At 40.2% G+C, this 23753-nt stretch overlaps 2 protein-coding genes across 10 annotated transcripts in view; one reads left to right on the plus strand and one right to left on the minus strand.

Annotated features, from left to right (window-relative positions):
• ctnna2 (catenin (cadherin-associated protein), alpha 2) overlaps positions 1–23753 on the minus strand; it is a 387665-nt gene that overhangs the window by 95898 nt on the left and 268014 nt on the right. For 2 of the 9 annotated variants that reach the window (XR_002275124.1, XM_020602092.1), the window contains one exon: positions 20026–20120. The exons of 5 other annotated variants lie outside the window; for them this stretch is intronic. Coding sequence is in view for 3 of the 4 variants with exons in the window: in XM_020602092.1 (XP_020457748.1) it covers positions 20070–20120 (51 nt within the window). In the remaining variant the exon portion in view is untranslated. Of the gene's footprint in view, positions 1–19399; positions 20121–23753 lie in introns of those variants that run through there. 2 more of the 9 variants (XM_020602086.1, XM_020602091.1) reach the window with 1 other exon arrangement.
• On the plus strand, positions 20114–22614 carry lrrtm1 (leucine rich repeat transmembrane neuronal 1). The gene has a single exon (XM_020602079.1). It carries the CDS (start codon positions 20558–20560, stop codon positions 22133–22135), a length of 1578 nt encoding a protein of 525 aa, XP_020457735.1. The 5' UTR covers positions 20114–20557; the 3' UTR covers positions 22136–22614.

A 23753-nucleotide genomic window follows, 5' to 3' on the forward strand; every position in this document is an offset into this window, starting at 1 on the left:
TTTGAGTTGTCAATTTACACACCCGCTCCGGGTTTCTGTTTAAACCTCCAGCCTAACTGAGTAAAGTAACCTACAGTAACCTTATTTATACCTCTGGCGGACGCTCCGCCGTCGCTGGAGCATTAACTACTGTAACTCGCATACCCCGTAACAGACCTATTGTCGTGGTATGTATTATACATCATTTGTTTTCCACGCTGACAGTTCCTGTGCTGTGGATTGCATTTTGTACGTTGGTTATATGTTAAGTGTTATAAGTCCACGCTGACAGTTCCTGTGCTGTGGATCTCTGAGTTTGTTTTTTTCCATGAGGTTAGCTAGACGTTCTTTTTGTTATTCCACGCTGACAGTTCCTGTGCTGTGGATTTCTGTTTTCGTTCGCCTACCCACCTGGCTAGCTTGTCTATGCCCCTGTCCGTCCTGTTCCTCCCACTCTCCTGTTTTTTTGCCGTTGGCCTGTCTTTTCCCCTGGTCATCCCAGTCTCCTCCACCATCTCTACCCTACTTTGCTGTTTATATACAGTATGTTCATGACCCTTGTTATGTTACTTTGTGTTTTGTTCCATTAAACCTCCTTTTTTTTTTACTAGCACCTGGGTCGGCACACTCGAGTCCTACCGCAGTTCTCGCTCACCCTCCTGGTGAGGGGGACTCAACCCTAACATGATCAGTGGTGGAGTCGCAGTACCAGACCTATTATAACATGACACTGACCAGGAGAATGGACCTATTAGATATAAAAACTACACAACTACAATCCCTTCTTTCTTAAATGAAAACCTTCTGTACGAATTGAAATCACTCTCATATATAACTGAAATTACTCATATACTGTACACATGCATTTTCATGCATGTGTATATGAGAGAAATTTAAATAATATGTGTGAGCATAGTATCCTCTCATGCATTCTGGTACAACATTACTGTGTACTTACACGCAGTGGAACACCATATAGTGATGCAGAGGTTTAACAATAGAATCACGAGTTAAATATTAAGCATGTTGGGCTGTAAGCCAAGGTTTTAGGTGCATAGTTTGAGCAGAATAAGAAAATGAGTGAAGGGAAATGTCTGGTTATCAGACAGAAAGAGAGAGAGCAGGCGATAAAAAAGTCTAGTCCTGCAGCAGCAGTATGGGGAGCTAGAGCAATGCTGCCTGCAGCCTCCCTGAACTGAATAGCAAGTAGTTTGCGAGGGAGGGACTGAAAATAAGAGACCGGTGTGATATCTGTGAAAGCAGAATAGAGGTAACGAGAGAAAAAACGAGTCAGTGGGGTGAGAAGAAGGTTTGTGTATCTCTATCTCTGATGTACTTTTGTTTCACCACAGAGCTGAAAAAAGTCAATTTATCACACATAGAGAGACCTGCCCTATACATGCATAGACAAACATGACGTGGCTGTCTGTGAGTAACTGGTGCTGTTTTTCAAAAAAGTGAAGTCAAAAGCTACCGATCTGCTACACTGCCTGAAACAGGGACTATGTCAATCCAATTCAATAACCTGTACACTCCGAATACCAGGAGACATAATCCCATTTCATCATTTTCTTGCACTGCATCATTCTCCACCCCTGCATAGTGGATCAAACCAAAAATGGACATGACATGAAGTAAGGGATTTCCCTGTGGCAGACAATGGACACACAAAAGACGTTAGTGTTGCCGAGGGTCAAATTCTCAAGTGTTTTTCACTTAAATGATACAGTACTTCTCTGTGATCACTTTAGCATCTTTTTCTAAGTTGCAGTGTACAAGGAAACACACTGACTTGTATCAAGACATTATCCACCTCCAAACTTGCGTTACACTCCATCCATGCCTGATGGTCTTTTTCCACTTACTGCTTACAACTGTCAAAACCACCGCTCTCTACGTGACCTCTTAACTACACTGTGTAGAGCACAGGATTACAAGTCACCAAGGTAGCTCCAGAAACCTGAAATGACTGACAAGAAAACAAGTTTTTCAGACACTGATGCATTATGGTACTATTCCATCTTTCATACACTGCCTATCTAAACCCCGGCACACAGTGGTTTCAAATTGTCCACTGCATAGGCATGCTATCTGAGTGAAGGTGGTGGTTGTCAGGGATGGCAATGGCTATAGGGAATGATATGTGTGCTTCTGTAAGTCAGGATAATGACGACTCAAGCTGCTCTTCTGGGTGGGTTGCTACACAAGTAGCACGAATCAGGGATTAGGGTGGTTTGGGAAAAGGGAAAAAATGGCCTCAAGTTAGATGGCAAAACAAAGCCAGCAGTGAATCGCATAAAAACATGCTAATGATAGCATGATAACACAAATGTACCTGGTGCCTATTGTGGCTGTGTCCACCGTAGAGACAGCCACTGTGCACAGAAACATCACAGATATATTGTATGGAGCTGGACCACAGCGGGTTCCCTTGCTGTAATGATCTATGATGCAACAACTTCAAAGACCACTGGAGCTTGCTGAACTGGTGAAATTATTATGTCTCCCACTATCCTTTTATGTGGGCTTTGTAAGTTCAGCCGCACAGTAGCACAAGCCACTAACAGAGTTGTTGCTGCTATTAGGCGCAAGGAATAAGGAACAATAAAGCCGAAGAAAATGTGGACATGATGTAAGTAAGCTGCATGGGGATGGATCAGGGGCTAGGACTTCTTGTCATGGTGGGCGTTTGGGGATTGATGTCTTTTCAAAGTACATCACTTCTCTTCTGTAAGCTGACTCATAAAATGTATTCCTACAACGGTCATAGATGTTTGAGTCCAAATACTATTTTCAGGAAATGACATGCAGACATCACTCTGCGTGAAAATACTGGCATGTAGGAAACGGCACAGATGCAAGCACTAGGAGAGACATATGAACCTCTCTACATAAGATTTAAAATGTTGTGCAATATGTAAATGAGCATTAATTTGATCGCAGACTGATAAATTGATTCAGCTGTGAATGCAGTGCACCAGTTCCTTATTTACACACAAGAGACCCTAATTTATGTGTTTGATCTGGTGCTGCAGAATTTCCATGTGCCATATGAGAAAGAGAACATAGCAAATGACCTACCATGGTTACTGAAATTCACCTTAGAAAATGGCCTAAATGAAGTCCAGGTTGAATATTCAGCATTTCAGCTCCAAAAGACCGTTCAAATGCTGGGGAGGGTATGCATCTCTATATTTAAACCAAGCTTTCAATGCCAAATGTAATAATTGGAATAATAAATTTAAAGACTTACAGCCTTAATACCTTAATATGCTATCAATCACGATGCGGGCACAATCAGATGAACACTATACGCAATAAGCACAATAGCAGGCCTGCAAGATGTGCTACTTTTGTGAAGCTTCTAGTATTACTTTCTTTTTGTTGAGGACTGAGTCAATGTTAATTTTTTAAATGTCGGCAGGAGGTGTTGCTTTGAAGTATATATACGTACATGTAACAAAGTGTTTGAAAATAAAGTCAGTGGTCTCAAAGCAAAAATAAGGACTATGAGAATCCATGGAACTGATAACTACTCAGTAGAAACATACTTATCACAAAGAAATGTATAATACTATAGTGGGTTTTCTTTCCAGAAATCAAATTAGGCAAATAATGGTAAACATAAATAAAAACGCCCAGAAGGACATCCAAGTTATTTTCTAAAAACCTTCATGAAAATTCAGTGATGTGTTTGAATAAACCTCGGCCATATTAATACACCTATGATTTGCGACTACAGTTTTGGGGCATCACAGGGAGGGTGAAGTGTGCCCCCAGGCTGGTCAGCCTTATTTTCAATGCTGTCAGAGGGTCACACCTCTACTGTGGGCTACCATCTTAATTATGCATGACCCATCTGGTAGACAAGGCTCTGGTACAGGTAAGCAGCTACTCCAAACAGTAGCTGATAGAGGAATGGCATGATGAATAATGCTGATACCTAGCAGCATGCTAATAAGTAGAGGGATGCCATTAGCTGGTGCTTTGTCACTGGCTACTTTAGAAGGAATGAAAATATAAATGGACACTTGCAGCCCCTGTAGAATACAATCCTCATTACAAACCACAACATGAAATAGCTGACCTGGGACAGAATATGAACATTGGTGGTTTTGGTGTTTATAAAGGCCAGCATGAGGACAAACAGTAGCTGCAGATTAAAATTACTGCCCTGATTTGAAGGCTGCATATAACTTTATGAAAGCGCGGCCCACAGTGCCAGAGTTTAGCAATCTGTCAACAAGTTCCTGGCTTTGTAAACAAAGGATGATTTTGATTGGGCTTTAGATTTCTAGGCTTGAAATTACTGTGGCAAAGACAGTAAATCATGCAAAAAAACATTTTTAAGCAGCCAGACACACATACCAGCACAAACGCAACACAGTGAGGCTAAAAATTTTTTTTCCCCCTCTTGTCAGAGGATTTAGCTGCCGCTGTCTGGTGCCAGAGACAGTGCTCTGTGTTCTAATCAAGGGTGCAGTTTTGAATTCATTGGCCTTATAGCGTGGTAACATTTGTATTTTTTACTTCTACTGAGTAGGACTTGGGGATGTGTCATTATGTAACATCGCAGATCTGCTGCACCCTTTGGAATTATGTATCTGTGCTCAGTTTACAGTGCCATGATACAGATCAGCCTGTAGGAGTATAGCTAATGGCAACTTCTGTGGGTTGATTTGTACTAATTACCTATCTGGCTTCACAAGATGGTCACTTTCGTGAGATAGTTACAGTAAAGTTGAAATATCGATGGACACTAATGGGGGCATTTTATCTCACAGCTACAGGGTTGCGGAGCATCGTATATCCACCTTTATATTTGCACTTTCCTAATGTAAGGATGAATTAAATCTTATGGAAGTAAATTCTCAGTGTGTGTAGTATGAATGTCCTCTTTTCTAAATGTGTTGTGTTAACTGCATGTAGGGAATAAGAGGCCATGTCTGCCGCTGAACTTGAAGCTTACAACTGAATAACTAAGCTATTGTCACACAACATGACAAAATTTTTTGTGATTATGTAGGTGTTTGACAGCAAATATAAAAGTATATATCAATGCTAACGTGTATTTTAGTGCCTGATCAGCTGTACTGAAATGCAAATAAAGAAAAATATGTCCGAAACTGGCTAAACTTGCTAAAGAAGGTACTGGTTTGTAAATGTTAATTATATTAATGATATTCACAGTAGAGTGTGGATACCTGAACAGAACTTGACAGGACCAATTCGTACCTGAGCATTTGAGCTAGGTTTGGCCAGAAATTTAGAAATTATGTTAAGGTCAGGGCCGGGTTTGGCCACGTAGGTTAAACGTTAAGTTAGATGGCTGGAGAACTCAAATGTCTGCTTTGTTCAGTGATAGGGGGAAAAACACCATACAAACTCAACTGTGTTGGGCTTGGAGCAGGCTTGGACACCACACTCTCGGGCACGGGAAACATGCAGCCCGTTCCATGCTCTAATTCACAGCTCCAGTTACTCAAAGTAGGGCTTGATGACATTTTTTTTTTTTTAAATCTTGACTTCTTTAAAGCTTATATATATTTAGGGGATAACCACTGAATTTAGTATGAGACAGCCAGAGCCAGATAACCACCTGGAGTACCAGCAAAACCAGATGCAACTGCAGCAGGTGAGAACATTCTGTAATTTAACTAGTAACATCACAGGTTGATTCAAGACTTCTAAATAATTACTTCTTGCCTGAAAATAAACCTTTTGTGCATGTTATGATAAGTCAGTTTTCATGAGGACATTCTGTGCAAGAACAAAAACTTGGATTAATCAGAATAAGTTTGTTTATTACCCAGCCCTAACCCCAGTACCCCTCCTTTAGCAAACACAACAACCCTAAACTTCACTGGCAATTTCATTTAACTGTTAGAAAAACAGCTGTATGATAACATGCTTGTTCAAAGCCATTTCTTACCACTCTAAAGTCAGTGTTACTCTGTGTTGTTTCTTTTTGGCTTGTACACAGCAGCACTGTGCCATTTGCTGCATATGCAAACAAACACCAGCTGTCAACAACTATGACACACTAGCTCCTGAAATACCCCGAAGGCATCGCACTATGATGTAAATTCCAAAGCCCAGCTTCAACATACTAGTAAAACAATGTGCAAGATAAATGTGCACCATCTGGTACCACATGACCTTTAATCCAGGGCAGCAGTTTTTCTTTGTTTATTTATGAATACTGTGATCTGTAAATGAAAAGCTCAAGAGACCAAACATCTCACTAAACTCTAGCGACATAAAGGCTCAGTGGCTATTCTGTAGGTAATCTGGTTTCATTACTCACTGACATGCAGGGTATTTGGAATTATCCTTTCATTGTCCTTGACTAAGGTACGGCCCCGTGAACTGGAGCCAAAGACCCAGTGGGGATTAATATAATACAACTTTAACAACCTCTTTAAGTCATTACCGAAAATATATTGTGGGGATTCCCTGTGTGAACACAAAGGACAACCCTGCTTTGTACAAAAGTCTAGGTGAACGTGACACTTTAGCCCATCTATGGACATGTGTTGCTCTGAGTTACAGCAAAAGATAGTGACAAGTGCCTAATATCAGATTCAGGCTTTTTGTCATTTCCATAAATATGCTGACATAAGTACAAGGAAGAGAAATGTTGGACTTCAGTGCAAATGACATACGAACACCAGAGTCTTAAAGATAAGAGTGGCCGCTCTTATAGTAGTAGCTAAACTTGGATATTCTGTTGTAGCAAACTTAAATTTTGACAAAACAGTCTTTAAATTTGCATGACTTATGTTCCAAGCGATGATAAAGAAATCAGTTGGACTGTGCTGTTTGTTGGCCACTAATGCTGCTGTACAGCTCTTGCAGGTAGACTGCCACAATAACAGCAGCACCTCCCAGAGGCAACAATTGTGCACCATTCCTTGTTGATATACTGTAAACACACATTCCACTGTTCCCATCAAAGGGCAATGATTTCCTGTCATTTTATTGGCTGGTTAGCCCTTCCAGCTGGACGCCTATGCCCAGAATGGTGCTGTGTAGTTAAAGACATGCAATGCGACAAAAGCACTCAACACTTTGTCTGCAAGAGGCTGCTGTGTCATGGAAACCAAACTGTGTGACCGGTTCCCTTTCTTATTTCACAGAGTAGCTCACTGACTGCATATTGTATAATATATATATAACATGCAGATGTTTGTCACTTGTAATAACTAGAGTCTCTCTAGCAATATGATTCATAAGCTCTAAAAGCCTGATTTCATCTGCTGTGCTTTCACCATGACAAACTGCCTTGTGACACAGTTACATTAGATGTGACCTGGACTGAATGCAGCCCACAGGGGTGGAGTGTAACATAGCTCTACAATTTTTTACACTTTCTGCTGGCTATAGCATTTATTTCACTTACCTGCAAGGGCTTTCAAAGGGTTTTCAGTGCTTTCACCTTTATATGGGGTGTAAATGTTTCTGTATGTTTGCTATGAGGTCTGTATATTATATGTGTTGGCAGGCAGTAACATGTGAGCACATGAACACACACACACACACACACACACACACACACACACCTGAACCCAGACATACAAGCATATACTTGAGTATCAGATTATAGTGTTAACCCTTTACACCATAAAAGCATACTGTGAAATGTACAGTAAGTTGCTGTAGTACATTACAGAGTATGTTCACTGTAAATGTCACCACAGTACCCATAAAATACTTTAATTGTTATTACAGTAATAATCATAGTACTGTTACTGTCATCACAGTAATAAGGTGCTATATTTTTGATCACAGCAAGCAAATATTAGACTACTGTAACAGAAATTACTGCATAAATTAACTGAAATAATTACAAGTAAGGACTGTTTTTGTCACAAATATTTCATTTAATACACTTTATTCAACATTTATAATTGAAAATACACAGGCAATAAATTACTGGATAACAATTAAAAAAGATATCTAGGGATTGTGTCTGTAGAGAAACAGACATTTAAAAACATATCTTATGCATACTAGTTTATTCCTGGATGTAGCTGAAATGATTGTCCCAGTTTTCTTTGCTGCAGCTCCTCAGCCTGAGAGAAAAGAACCAAATGTTGCAAAATAGTACCAGTTAAGAGTTAAAAATCAGAAAGCCAAAAATCCTATTGCAGTGGAATTTATAATGTTTTCACAAGTCAGGAATGAGGCCCCTGTAAGCTCAAGTTGGGCAAGCAAAAATCTATCCAACTTAGCTGTTGCAGTCTGCCCTGTGATGAAGCTCAGAAATCATATGATCCTATTAATGTGCTTTTTAAAAGTCTTACGTGTTGTCGGATTCTGTTTTGCCTGGTCCACCTCAGTACTCAGTAGTGTTACTGTGCCTCACTGTAGCTAGCAAGAAAAAAATGAGTGAGCACACACATACGTAACTGTTACATGTAGGCATATGTACATGATTCTAATTTAGGTATATCCAATACCGTTTACTTCTGTGCCAAGTTGATGTTGATATGAACTAAATCTTGCCATATTAAAAATATCTACCACATTTTCATGAGCAAATAGATTATTTTGGTTAATATTATGCACAGTAGTGTACTAGCTATGGAAGTTCCCAGTGCACTCGTAAAGGTACATTCACAAGTAACTTTACATTAAAAGAACAATGCTAATGATGCAGTAGCAAAGTAATGAGTTAAGTTACCTTGCTGAAGTCAAAGGCTGAAGAAGGTGTGGAATCTTGTCAGGAGGTCTTGTAACAAATTCAGCAAACATAAGACTATTTCTTCTGTTGACCATAAAATCCTGCTTAAAATCATTATATTGTGATTCACAGGAAAAATATATTTACTGTAGAATTTTCCGGCCAACAGTTTTAACCAGGATGATGGGGTATGGTGATATAGATAGCATCATACATCATCTGGCATCTCATCAAGAAAACCATCCAGTCAAGCTGTACAAAGTCCAATATTTTTTCATTTTCAGCATTTAGAAATTAGTCACAGTGCTGCTGGTGATCTGGAACTGGTTGTTTACGAGCTGGTAATACAGGTCATACTAAGTCATATTACAAGATATAACTAAGCTACCATTTATTATTATTTTTCTATTTGGTAAAAGAGCTGTCATAATGTTCTTGTTATGATGGGTGTGTGATGTTGACCCCAGATGCAGACACAGACACTAAAGGAGCAGGAACTATAGAAAGCAGTTTAAATAATGAACAGGTATGCTGAGTGGCAGGAGGTCTAGCAGGCTCAGGGCTGGCTGGAGGTGCAGTGGGCAACAGACGACAGGTACAGTGCCTTGCGAAAGTATTCGGCCCCCTTGAACTTTGCGACCTTTTGCCACATTTCAGGCTTCAAACATAAAGATATAAAACTGTAATTTTTTGGGAAGAATCAACAACAAGTGGGACACAATCATGAAGTGGAACGAAATTTATTGGATATTTCAAACGTTTTTAACAAATAAAAAACTGAAAAATTGGGCGTGCAAAATTATTCAGCCCCCTTAAGTTAATACTTTGTAGCGCCACCTTTTGCTGCGATTACAGCTGTAAGTCGCTTGGGGTATGTCTCTATCAGTTTTGCACATCAAGAGACTGAAATTTTTGCCCATTCCTCCTTGCAAAACAGCTCGAGCTCAGTGAGATTGGATGGAGAGCGTTTGTGAACAGCAGTTGTCAGTTCTTTCCACAGATTCTCGATTGGATTCAGGTCTGGACTTTGACATAGCCATTCTAACACCTGGATATGTTTATTTGTGAACCATTCCATTGTAGATTTTGCTTTATGTTTTGGATCATTGGCTTGTTGGAAGACAAATCTCCATCCCAGTCTCAGGTCTTCTGCAGACTCCATCAGGTTTCCTTCCAAAATGGTCCTGTATTTGGCTCCATCCATCTTCCCATCAATTTTAACCATCTTCCCTGTCCCTGCTGAAGAAAAGCAGGCCCAAACCATGATGCTGCCACCACCATGTTTGACAGTGGGGATGGTGTGTTCAGGGTGATGAGCTGTGTTGCTTTTACGCCAAACATAACGTTTTGCATTGTTGCCAAAAAGTTCGATTTTGGTTTCATCTGACCAGAGCACCTTCTTCCACATGTTTGGTGTGTCTCCCAGGTGGCTTGTGGCAAACTTTAAACGACACTTTTTATGGATATCTTTAAGAAATGGCTTTCTTCTTGCCACTCTTCCATAAAGGCCAGATTTGTGCAGTATACGACTGATTGTTGTCCTATGGACAGAGTCTCCCACCTCAGCTGTAGATCTCTGCAGTTCATCCAGAGTGATCATGGGCCTCTTGGCTGCATCTCTGATCAGTCTTCTCCTTGTATGAGCTGAAAGTTTAGAGGGACGGCCAGGTCTTGGTAGATTTGCAGTGGTCTGATACTCCTTCCATTTCAATATTATCGCTTGCACAACCTCTGAGACTATCACAGTGCAGGTGCATTTATATGGAGACTTGATTACACACAGGTGGATTCTATTTATCATCCTTTGTCATTTAGGTCAACATTGGATCATTCAGAGATCCTCACTGAACTTCTTTAGAGAGTTTGCTGCACTGAAAGTAAAGGGGCTGAATAATTTTTCACGCCCAATTTTTCAGTTTTTTATTTGTTAGAAAAGTTTGAAATATCCAATAAATTTCGTTCCACTTCATGATTGTGTCCCACTTGTTGTTGATTCTTCACAAAAAATTACAGTTTTATATCTTTATGTTTGAAGCCTGAAATGTGGCAAAAGGTCGCAAAGTTCAAGGGGGCCGAATACTTTCGCAAGGCACTGTAAGGCAAGGAACCAGAGGACGGGTGGGTGAAGCAACACAGGAACCAGAGGACAGGCAGGTGAGGTGACAGGAGGGACGCAGGAACCAAAGGACTGGGAAGTGTCAAGCAGTAGGCAGTCAGGTCAATACAGAGCAGTAAGGTAAGCAGAGTGGCAGTAAGGTGGGCAGTCGGGTAAGCAGAGTAACAGTGGCAGTCAGGTAAGCAGAGTAACAGTGCCAGTCGGGTAAGCAGAGTAACAGTGGCAGTTGGGTAAGCAGAGCAACAGTGCCAGTTGGGTAAGCAGAGTACCAGTGGCAGTCGGGTAAAGCAGAGTAGCAGTAGCCGCCGGGTAAGCAGAGTAGCAGGTGTCAAGCAGTCAGGTAAGCAGAGTGGCAAAAATAGAAAACCAAGCGGGAAACGTAGGATCACACGGGGAGGAAACTCGGAGCGAGTCAGCGTAAACAGCAGAAATATCCGGTAGAAATGTCAGAAGCAGAGCGAAGATCAGGATGTGCATGTCAGGACTTGAACCAGCAGTGCATCAGTGGGAAACTGGGTGTATATGTATAAGGGAGGAATGGGAGATAATGAGCGGCAGGTGAATGGCATGATGGCTGATTATGGTGGCAGAACAGCGGGGAGAGACGGGGTAAACGGAAACACAAATACTGGAAGCGAAGCTAAATCGTAACAGTTCTTCTGAACTCTGTCATGCATTTGTTGACAAATTACATTGCAGGGATATATCTATATTTTTTCTATTTCTTTTTAGGCCAGTCTAAAGTGTGACATTACAAATGTGACATTAATTTCACTCCAAATTCAAAATACATATTTAGGAGACCCATGTTAACCCCGGCTGTGTTCAAAATATATTCCAGTGTCATCCTGTTTTTCAGACATTGTGCAACTAATTACCATCAAGGTGAGACAACAGTAAGGAAGAAAGAGAGCTCCAATGTACATGACCACACACCAACCCTAACCCTAGGACGTCAAACACTGATGCTTTGTTAAGTACCGTTTGGCATCTAGCATCTGTATGGGACATGAACAGGATGGAGGTTCTTGGCATCAGCCTCACACCAGACCTTTTCTTTTATCATCATTTTTCAAACATCCTGCTACTTGTTATTAACAATATTAAAAGAAGCTAATCAAAATCAGAAGACCATTTTATGTGCTATTTATGGCTGACTAAAAGAGTAATGCAGACTTGTACACAAAATAAAAGACTGAATCAAACCTCCAAAAAGGGCAAAAGGTGCCTAAAGAGAGAAAAATCCAGAAAGAAAGCAAAGCAGGATACAATTACTGCAAGTGCATTGGTAGTAAATAGTTGTGCAACAGATTTCAACTAATTTCAATCCAAGGCTCAGGATGTAGGACTTAATGTATCAAGGACCTTTCTTGTATTAGATAATTCATGTGTCCTTTGCACTACTACTCTCTAATGGTGTTTTATTCACAGTTCTGTGCTAGTGTTTTTACCTTACCTTGGAGTAGGTATACTGGGGATAAAGGCGCAAGAAATTTTCAGTCTAAATTTACAAGTGCTTCAGCGTTTTGCATCAGAGACCCCTCAATTCGAGTGTATTCTGCTCTGCTTCATACCAACATGAAAGACGCTAGTGGACACGTATGGTGTAGAGGCGTGTTTGGCTCTAGATGAGGCAATAGGCCACAGTAGTCAGGGCTTTCAAAACTAGGGGCATGCTGTTCTAGAGAGCAGGGTTTTGAAAACGGGCTTGGTGACTCAGTGGGATTTCAGCGTCATCTGACAGCAGAACAAAGTTCCTTTGGCAGACTAGAGTCTAGTCACAGGTGCTGTCTGATGTAGCCTCTGAAGCCAAAAATGTTAGAACCATATCTCAAATGCATAAAGAAACATACTAGGTAAAAATGTTAAAGCACACAACTGAATTAAATTTTATAAAAGGACAACCCACACACGCCAACCCCCCTTATGTGGGTGAAAAGCTGGCTGTGGCAGGTGGCTGTACATTTTTACCAGCCATGGTGGCGGGCGAAGATTTCTAATCTTGCTTCTGTAGAAAAGCATGTCCAACACAGAGTGTGCTACAGCAACATCTCTCTCTCTCTCTCTCTCTCTCTCCTACAACAAGGAACACCTGGAGCTGGACATAGCTGGAGGATATTTGGACCCATATTAATTATCTCTTTCACACACATGCGCTTCCACTGCTTAGTCTCTTCCACTTGACAATCCAGCACAAAAATTGTGATAATTACTAGTTTGCCTACTATTTCTATATGTAAAAATATTAAATATAATGTCAGTGATAATCATTATTATTTAAACAATTCTTAACAACTGAAATTAAGAGTAGTTTTATGATGGGCAAACAACACAGTAAAAACACTTGACAGGTGTTTTCTTTAAAAGTCACAGAGAAGTCAGAGAGTGAAAACTTTGGATTTTGGTCACTTCAACGTCTCATCTTTCCTTTTGTCAATTATGTGATTCTATTGGTTTCACTGGTTTCTTAGATGCCCTGACTGACAGCTTGGACCCCATAAAAATGAAATTTCTGGAGGATCTCAAAAATGTGCCAACTTATTTTCTATTTACTGAAACAAGACAATGTTTTGCATGTAACTTTATAAACATTTGTTTTTAAAATAATACAATAAAAATATATTATAATCACTATGTTTATGGTATTGTACCAAAAGTAATCCTCTGCCAGAAACAGCTGTTTTGTCGGGATCAAACCATCATAAAACACAAAAATAGACATAATGTAGCCTATAATCCCCATGACAGTAGTAACAAAGGTCTTTGAAAAACTTGACCATTTGATGAAACTGTAACTGAATAGTGAGTCGGATTGATCTGTACGGTATTCGTCCTTTACTGTGGATCTTGAGTTGCTTTCATGTGTCACTGTAATCTTGTTCCAAATTCTACAAAAATATGTCATACCTGCGGCACCCTATACTGAGTGACTGCAGCACACATTGAGGTTGGACTGATTTTACCCCCCATGCACAATGAAATTCGCCCAGTGACCATAGATATTCAGGATAATCACCTTTATTGGCCAAGTATGTTACACACAAGGAACGTTTCCGGTACAGGACCAAGGCAGACATCTGCAGCGCCAACCGATGGCTCTAACCATTGGAGGAAAGGTGGGGGTTCAGTGTCTTGGCCAAGGACACTTCGACACGTGGACTACAGGCACCGAGATTCAAACCTCCGACCCTCCGGCTGGGAGATGACTGCTCTACCCACCGAACCACAATTGCCTCCACACTGATGTTTCCTGTCTGTTATCAATCTGTCTTTATTAGTTTGTAAGTTATAACTACAACTTTTATTTCTCCAGCCAGTCGGGTCCTTCCAATACCGCAGCTGTAACTCAATGGATACACGGTCAAGAGTTACAGTTTAACTTAACATTTGAATGGGACTGGTTGTCAGTGCCAGACATGGAGATTTCAGTATCTCAGATGCAGCCACCCACCTGGAATGTTTGAACACTGTGGTGCGCAGAGCTTACAAAGAACAGTGCAACAAATTAAAAAGAGAGAGAGAGGAGCAGCTCTGTGGGTAAAAGACAAAGTCAAGAGAACAACATGTTCAGGGATACAGGGAGACACTACACCAAGCAGCTTAGGACAGGCGTGGTATGTTAAGGAGCATTTCTGAATGCATGAGCCATTCATCTTTGAACTCAGATGCTAAGAAAGAACAAGAGCAGAAGAATTTAATGAGTGGTGAAACTGGATGATTAAAAAAAAGAAAGCCTAGCTTACAGAAATGATTTTACTTTATTTATTTATTTATTTTGCCTTTATTTTACCAGGAAGTTTCACTGAGATCAAGATCTCTTTTTCCAAGAGAGACCTGGCCAAGATGGCAGCACATTAATGCTCAACACAATGTAACACAATATACAGAAAATCCATTCACTAGATAAAAACAATGGACTTCTCAAGAAAAACAGCTACATATCTCCTTCACCACTGAAATTCCTTCCATAAACTGGTAACTAGTATGGGAGAGTAATCAAATAATTTGTGGGTTTTACAAAAATCAAAGAACCCTGAACAAACAATTCGTGATCATTTTCTTATTTTCATTACCCCCCTGTTCAAGCAAAAGCTATAATGTACTCATAATATTACTAACATACAAGCTAAAGGTCACAAAATATTCTATCGTGTTTGCTCGGATTAAACAGTGCAGAGCATTTGGTGCTGGGAGAGAATCATAAAACTAGAGGCAGTTTCAGATGATTCTGCTTCCAAAAGCCACCCCCAGACTTACTGGCACACACAGTTCATTTCCTACCATCAACGATATACACTGTCTTACTTTACTTATTTGGTCTTGTTGGACAGATTCTTAATTGCTCGTTTTATTTCTCTCTCTCTCTCTATCTATAGATAGAGTGTATGCAGATCCTCACCACATTACTTTAAACAAAATATCAATTTTTGTAGGCTTGACATCTGTGTTGCTTTAGAAGTCCTCTCTCAATACAACCTAAACATGCTCCCACCTCTAAAGCCTCTAACAAGGGCAGATCATAAGGATGGTGCTGTACTGATATTTTCTGTTTAAGCAGTCGACATGTTCTCGGTGTCACATGCTTCAGTGAACATTATGCAGTTAGTATACGATGGAGAGAGGAGAATTTTTTTTTGTATTATATGTGGGAGACCCCAGAAACTATACTAGGGTAAAACTCCACTGTGTTAGCGTCTTCAAATGTTCATAAATGTTCATGTTTGATTTAGATGACAAATATCTGAGATAAGACAGTGATGGTAAAAATCTAAAATGCCTACGGTTATCTCAGTTTATCTAGTATGTTTCTTCTGTTCCTTGATTCATTCTCAGTTGCTGATTATATAATGGGATTATGTCATCTACAGTACCCCCCCAAAAGATTAGAAAATAAACACAAAATCTGAAATGAATTAGCTGTGTTGCCTCTCTGTCCAGTTTAGACCTTTACAAACTGGGCGAAACCTGTGTCTCCTGGGGATCGTACTTACTTGCGGATGTAGAGTAATCTCTTGCTGTTTCCACATCACACTACTGACAGACACTCTATGGTGCAAGTGTCTCCACCGACCCCCAGCACAATCCTTTCCCAGCTGCCCATCAACATTATCTCTGCAGCGGGCCAATTAGTCATCATCTTCCTTGTTTTGTTGGGCATGCACAGTCAGACATCCTCTGATTCAATAAATGATTTAAATAATGGGCCCGTAATCATAGATGCTGATAGCTCTGAGTCTTATTTGATCCCTCACATCAATTCAGGCTGCTAACAATACACCACAACCTCCAATCATTGTACTAAAAAAACTATCCAAGACTATCAAATAAAATGATTACATAATTAGCTAGGGGCATAAAATCATTCTTTACTGCTTGGGAAACTGTTTAAACTTTTGCATGTTTGGTTACGCAACAAAACCAGACCAACATTGTCATAAATTCAAACTTTCGATCCATGGCTGCTTGTCTTCTAAAAGTCAGCAAAATACAGGAGAGCATGCTGAGGGTGCAGGGCTATGTTGTCTTTTCTAAATTAAGTAGTGGTGAGACGTAAAGTCAGCAAAAAATCATGTTGTTGTTGCACTGATATGGCAATTTAACTTTTTGTTCTTTCCACAGTGAACTGTTTTTACGAATGCGTTCATGTAAGTCTGTCAACAGGCATGTGTGGTTTTCTGCATGAACACACACACACGTGGTCACACACTTTCACACATTTGTCCCGACCTTAACGCCAAAGCTCTTAAAATCTTAAAAATGATGGTCTGGATACTCTCATCTCCTGTTCGCTGTGTCAAGTCATTATAGGCACCAAGTCATTAGCTGATGGTTTAGTCATCCATTACAGCTAGGAGGAAATATAACAAAAGAGAAGCAGGGATGAGTCAAACTTCAAGATGTCACAAACACGTGAAACACCATTTTTCATCCTTTTCCTTTGCTGCTCTAAATACAGTATCTTTGTCACTGTGGAACCTTCACTGAGTATTTCAAAATAAAAAGTGAGAAATAACAAATTGCATAAGCTCTTGGGATAGTATATTTTCATGCAAAATCCGCTAGCATTAGTTGAGAAAGTTTATTGATATCTAATGAAGTTTTGTGTTTGTTTTGGTACTGGACTTTTTCACATTATCTCATCCATCATCCATCTTTGATAGATCTGACAATGGCAGAATGTCCTGTCTGTTAAATGGAAATTAGCTTTCCTAATAATAAAAATCTAACAACCAAAGAAACACAAGGCTAAAAAGTAGTCACATCTTACTTCATGCACAGACTTGATTTCATCTCTTGTGTGGCATGGGTGGCAGACAGGGTTAAGCTAATGGTAGACAGGGTCAGAACAAAGTAGAAAAAATATATACTTTGTATTGCAGATCTGCACGATTCATGTGGGTGACCAACTTGGACATATAAACTGCAAATTCTGCCACAAGGTGACAAGTTCGTATCCTTGATAATAGTCAAATGTTGACGAAAAATTTATAGATAAGGTACTTGAGTACTGAAGAGTTGAATTCTGAGAGAGATATGTTGACACAGGTGACCTTGCACTGCATTACTTGCTTATGTCATATGAAAAGACATTTCTACTGAGTGATTAGTACAGTATATAGTCAACACCGGAAATCTGTATGAAATCTAAACCCATGATTCTTCGTTTCAAGCTTGGTAGGAGAAAAATAGCCATGGTTTGCATCACACACAACATCTTAAACACGATGATATTGTAACAGTCAGAAAGGCCTGTATTGCTGTTGTAGCAATTGGTTATACTGTACCCTTGGGTGAGGGGGTTTGTGTTTGATGAGATGCACTTAAAATGGTCTAAACTACTACTGGGGTCCCTGCAGCACTTTGAATTTAGCTCTTATGAATTAGTACGTGGGATAGTTTGCTTTTGAATTCATACAGTGAAGACTGGATTTAAGTACAGTAAAATCAGTAAAATTTTCAACCTCCTGAAAAAACCTGGTTTCACTTAGCCAGCTATTCTACAGCTAATGCTAATGCTCCAACCCAAACAAGATCAGAGTAAGTGACACATGAGGAGACAGTGACATGATAAACATCCGTGTTTACAGCACACAACCCAACTCTGATTTAGCCTTTACTCAGTTTAGCATTATAAAGTTTGAAAATAATTCTGAAGCTATGAAAATTAAGTAAATTATCTATGAGTAAACAAAGAGTTAATAAATAAAATACATTACTATTATTGTTAGATCTAGTTTTATATATATTTTTTCCCATAGTCTTTTTTTAATACTTACAATATTTCTCATATTTTTAAAAAAACGTTCTCCCCTTTGTATTTTAGTCTTACACTTTTATACATTTCTTTACTTGGGGTGCTGTGATTTTGGTAATCATTGCTGTTGCTATTGGATACCTGAATTCCCATCTGGGTCAATAAATTAACTTTCTATTATCTCTGTCTATTTATCTATCTAATGGAACTTATGAGATTCTCTGGTTGCACTAGTCAGTATTCCAAATATAAATATAATATTAACTCTACCTGTCAAGAGGGGAAAAACAACCAGCTCTTCCTTAGCAACAGAAAAACAAATGGTATTGCTGGTTGCAATAACAGCTAATTATGTCAAAATAAAAAAAAAAAGAGCCCACTGTGTCATAATAATGTAAATTCCTTACTTTACACCAATGAACAAAAGGGCTTGATATCCATGTTGTGGCATCTGTCAGTAACAATACAATAAAGTACAAATAAAATGGTCCGATGGTTAGAAAGTTGGATGATATGAGGAATATAAGGGACTGTCACAGTCTATTGTATTTGAAAATTAATGGAACAATGAGGACAAGTCTAGGACTGATTCCAGAGATGTAAAAAACAAGGCGAGAGCGGACCCTCAGAGAGGAAGACGTATGTTACAGTTCTGTGCTAATATTATGTGGCAAGCTATTACATCTGTATTCATGGAAAAACTAGCCCTAATTGACAATGACACAGCATGCCTGGCTACAGGACAGTGTGATCAAATGAACAATGTCATACTCTAGTCTTGACTCATTATACTGTAGCCTTTGGTGATGGCAAGGATAAAGAGTGAATATCAATAGACTCAGAGTGAGTCATGACACAAAGTCATGTTTGAAAACCATAACACATATATAATGAGTACATTTATATTGCACCATCACTGTTGGAATTAATTACTGTCATGTATTATGAGACTACAGTTTTGATTTTGAGAGAGAATAAGGTGAATTTTAATTATTTCTTTTTGGATTTTGTGTGGCTTCTCTTGATTGTTTATAAGCATGCAACTGGTTCCCTGCTTTAGGTGTGTAACCTATATAGGACACCCTTTCGTTTATTGAATGAATGTCATTTTGCATCTCTGAAATTAGAAAAATGCTTTCTCACAGTAATGCCAAAGGAGGCAGACATTATATGGTGCAAATTCATTACAGTCAGTGAAGGAGAGAGTGAGGGAAGGAGGGAGAGAGAGAGATAGAGGGAGGTGGGGGTTGCGTTCATTAAAGCTGCTGGTTTAAGCCCAGCCCATTCTGAATATGTAAATGTCTCAGGCACAGAGAAAAACACAGCAAGAGAAGAGGAGGGGAGCAGCAGGAAAGAGAGTGAGGGAGAGACAGAGAGCGAGCACTCTGAATTGTGAGTGGCTTACGACACTCAGTGAACAGAAGGTGCTTCTGCATGCGTTGTCAGTGTACTGGTCTGCTGCAAGAGATTGTATGCTCCTTTGCTTCCCACATTTACTGCCCTTGCTTACTTACCAGCACCAGCCTTCAGCAGCCTCTTCCAGCTGGCTGAGAAAACACCCAGAGAGCAAGGGAGTGAACGAAACCTGCAAGCCGCAGGGGATGCGACTGGCTTCTTAACCGAGATGAGCCACAGAGATGACAAGGAATATTGTTACACAAGAAAACAGTGAACACGGTTCACCTCTTTAAATCCTTTTTTCCCTTTTCCATCCATCACTGAAAGCATGATTACCCGCTTGAATGGATTTAAACCTTACAAGTCAGTGACTGCTTCCAGAGATGGACGATAATATGTGCTGACAGATCTACTGAAACTTAAGCAGGAAAGGGAAGAGAAAGGAGCAAGGCGTATTTTAAAACGTTTTTGTATTTTTCCTTCTCTTTCTCGGGTTGTCTCTTCTCCCCTCTGATCATTGCAGCAGAGGACTGCAGAGAAGCAAAAAAGACAGAGCTCATGCATGCAGACAGGGGAACTTGCACTTCCTACCATCTCGATGAAAGCTACTTGGATTCCTTCTCTTTCTGGCTCTTTCACTTGAGGAGAACTAAGACATTGTAAGCCTGCCAAGGATCTGGTGTCCACTGAAAAGAGAGAAGGGAGGGGAGAATTTGTACCACAGTGGGGTCTTTTTTAGATTCGCACATAATTAGTGTTGGGGCACAAAGCGAGACGCTGAATGGAGATTGTCAGCTTTTGGATAGGGGTGAGTAGGAATCTTTTCAAATAAGATCAATCAGTGAGAACAGTATTTTATTTTTTCAGCCCCTCTACTCTCCACTCACTGCTTGATATCTAACATAAGCGAAGAGACTTGACCTTTTTCCTTTACATTTTTGCCACGGATTCCCTTGGTTGATCAAATAACAGATATATAATATCACTGTCTACAGCTAAAATACAAAAACTAAAGAAATTATTAAATTCATTAAATATGATGTGATAAATATAATGTAATAGGTGCAAAATAATATCCAGAGTGGTTCAATGGACATTTTCTCAGTGGCATCCCTGGATATTTATGCTAATGGATTTCCTTCTAATTGGACTGTACTTAAAGTGGCCACTGAAGAAGCCCCCTGGGTTGATACTGTGTTCATTGGGCATTTTTCTAAGAACAGTTCCCTTGGTAGACGGGGTTTGTCCAAGGCTGTGCCGCTGCGACAGCAAGCTGCTGTACTGCGAGGGGCTCAACCTCACAGATATTCCCCGCAATCTGAGCAGCGCCATGGGCCTGTCCATGAGAGAGAACAACTTGACTGAGCTGCGTGAAGGCCAGCTGAGTAGTCTGTCACAGCTCACCTGGCTCTACTTAGATCACAACAACATTGACACGGTAGAGGAGGGTGCATTTGATAGGCTAAGACGAGTCAAGGAGTTAGACCTCAGCAGCAACCGGATTGAGAATCTGCCAAATGGTACCTTTAGGCCCCTCCCAAACCTGCGTATCCTGGACCTCTCATACAACAGGCTGCAGGCACTAGAGCCCGACCTGTTCCACGGCCTTAGAAAGCTCACCAATTTGCATTTGCGCTACAATGCTCTCAAATTTGTGCCAGTGCGGATTTTTCAAGACTGCCGTAGCATGCAGTTTCTGGACTTAGGATACAACCAACTGCAGAGCCTGGCACGAAACTCCTTCGCTGGACTCTTCAAGTTGACTGAGTTGCATCTTGAGCACAATGAGCTGGTTAAAGTCAACCTAGCCCACTTTCCACGCCTCATCTCATTACGTACTCTGTACATGCACAATAATCGTGCCACTATTGTTGTCAATACCCTGGACTGGACATGGCATTTTTTAGAGAAGATTGACCTGTCAGCTAATGAAATTGAGTACATTGAACCACATGTTTTTGAGAGTACACCCAACCTCAGGGTGCTCATGCTAGACTCCAATCGTTTGACCTATGTGGATCAGCGCATCCTGGATTCATGGTCATCTCTGGACAGCATTACCCTGGCGGGGAATGACTGGGAGTGCAGTCGCAACGCGTGTGCTTTGGCCTCTTGGCTGAGTGCCTTCCGAGGTCAGCGTGACAATTCCCTGCTGTGTTCAAGCCCCGACACCGCACAGGGTGAGGACGTGATGGACGCTGTCTATGCTTTTCAGCTATGTGAGGATCCCCCAGTGGACGTAACTACAGCAGGCCTGTATGCTTCTACAAGGGATCTGGCCCAGGGTGGCTCCGTGTTCCTGGGCCCATTTACTCCCAACCCTTATGATGGTGAGGGTGGTGAGGTGGTCACCAGTTCTTTCACTGTCACAGTGGGCCATGATGACCTGGAGAGCACCATGCAGATTCACAAGGTGGTGACTGGCACCATGGCACTCATCTTTTCCTTTCTCATCATAGTGCTCATGCTGTATGTGGCATGGAAGTGCTTTCCGGCCGGAATAAGACAACTGAGGCAGTGCTTCAGCAGTCAGCGTCGTAAGCAGAAGCAAAAGCAAAGCATGCAGCAGATGGCTGCAATTTCTACTCCGGAGTACTATGTTGACTATAAACCTAACCACATCGAGGGAGCTCTGGTAATCATCAATGAATATGGCTCTTGCACTTGCCAACAGCAACCTTCTCGGGAATGTGAGGTGTGACCATGCTTTGTGAGTACGCCTTTACCTGTGATTCTCTGGATATACAGTACATCCCTTTTTTGGATACACTGGGGAGGGGAATATTGTGGGACAGAAGGAATAAAGGGATCTTTTGGACACTTTTTACACAGCTTCTCACTGTGATGTGGAAGGAGTGTGCTGACTATTTTGTGGTGGATTTACTGCTACTGCTATCTACTGCTGATTTGAGGCCACAGGGCATAATGGGCACCTGACTCTCAGACCTGTTGATGTTCTGCAGAAACACAGAGAGGAATATGTTATGGGCACTGAGGCTTTTCTCTCGTGGATGGATAACTGAGCTTTAACATGTCTTTCTACTTCAGAACATTTAATTATTGTTTAAAATAAACTGGGGACACATAAAAGAAAAAGAAAAAAGACCATTTGTATTATGGTAAACAATATCTGACAAGCATTTAAAATATTAAAAATTCTTGATTAAGTTGGATTAAAAATGTAAAAATAAAAGTCTGTGTAAAATATGTTTAAAAAGTGCAAGTGTGGAGAAAAAATGATATAAGATAATCTATTTCTTTTGTAAACTACAAAAAACTGTTTAAATAAATGAATTGCTATTCACAGTAAACTCATTTGTATGTGAGAAGCCTGTCAGAGAAGATGGATGACAATAGCTGCAGTCTTTGCGCTCATGGACTGGAGAGCTAAGTCTCTGCAGTGTGTTGAACCAAAAAAAAATGAAATACGAAAAAAAAAAAGAGACCCGGGCAGAGGGATATCTGCATCACATCTCCAATGTAAAATCCATGGTCTGAATTTTAGATCTCTTCTGTGTTTTAACCATATTTGTTGTTTTATCATTCACTGTGTTGACTCGCTATCAGTGTAGTTTCTTTCCCCCTACCCTATTTGTGAATAGATTCAAATGATCTATTACATTTTAATCAGTTAGCATACTTTCATATTATTATATCACTATTGGTGTACCATCCAAGTAAAGAAAGCAGAGTTTCAAAGATCTAAAGCTATGCCTCTCATTGCTTCTCACTCTTTGGCTTTCACTGAGGAATGATGCCTCATTTCACCGAATCAAGCACACTAAAGACAGCAACAACAACAATCACAGAAACCATGCTTACTGAAATTAAAATGCAAATCAAACAGTTACCAGACTCATTAAAGACATTATCTACCAGCTTACAGGAGGATTTGGACATACAGTATTCTTCATTGTGTTTTTATGTGATGTAAAATGTTTGTTGAACAGAAGGCCACATTATATATATATACAGTATATATATATATGTATGTGTGTGTGTGTGTGTGTGTGGTTTGTCTGGTATTCATTGTGTAAGTTAGTGCAGTGATAGATGTGGTGTTTCCTGGGTTCTTTGACATAAACAGTATGCTGTGTGTGTGTGTGTGTGTGTGTGTGTGTGGAGGATCACGACGACTACAGATAAAGGGAACAGACTGCTCTCTAGTGTGCATATCCTTATACTGTGACTACATTTTACCAACTTCTGCCAACTTTCACAGCTGGGGGCAATGACAATTTGATGAATTTGCTGCACCTTCTTTGAAGAAAAAAATTTCAATGTATCAACTTGCGCACATTTTATGATAAAATAACATT

The sequence above is a fragment of the Monopterus albus genome, unplaced genomic scaffold (assembly GCF_001952655.1).
Source record: "Monopterus albus unplaced genomic scaffold, M_albus_1.0 scaffold54.1, whole genome shotgun sequence".
Taxonomy (NCBI): Eukaryota; Metazoa; Chordata; class Actinopteri; order Synbranchiformes; family Synbranchidae; genus Monopterus; species Monopterus albus.

Bases quoted from the DNA above. Each gene is read 5' to 3' on its own strand.
- lrrtm1 (XM_020602079.1), top strand. From the start codon at position 20,558: ATGCTAATGGATTTCCTTCTAATTGGACTGTACTTAAAGTGGCCACTG.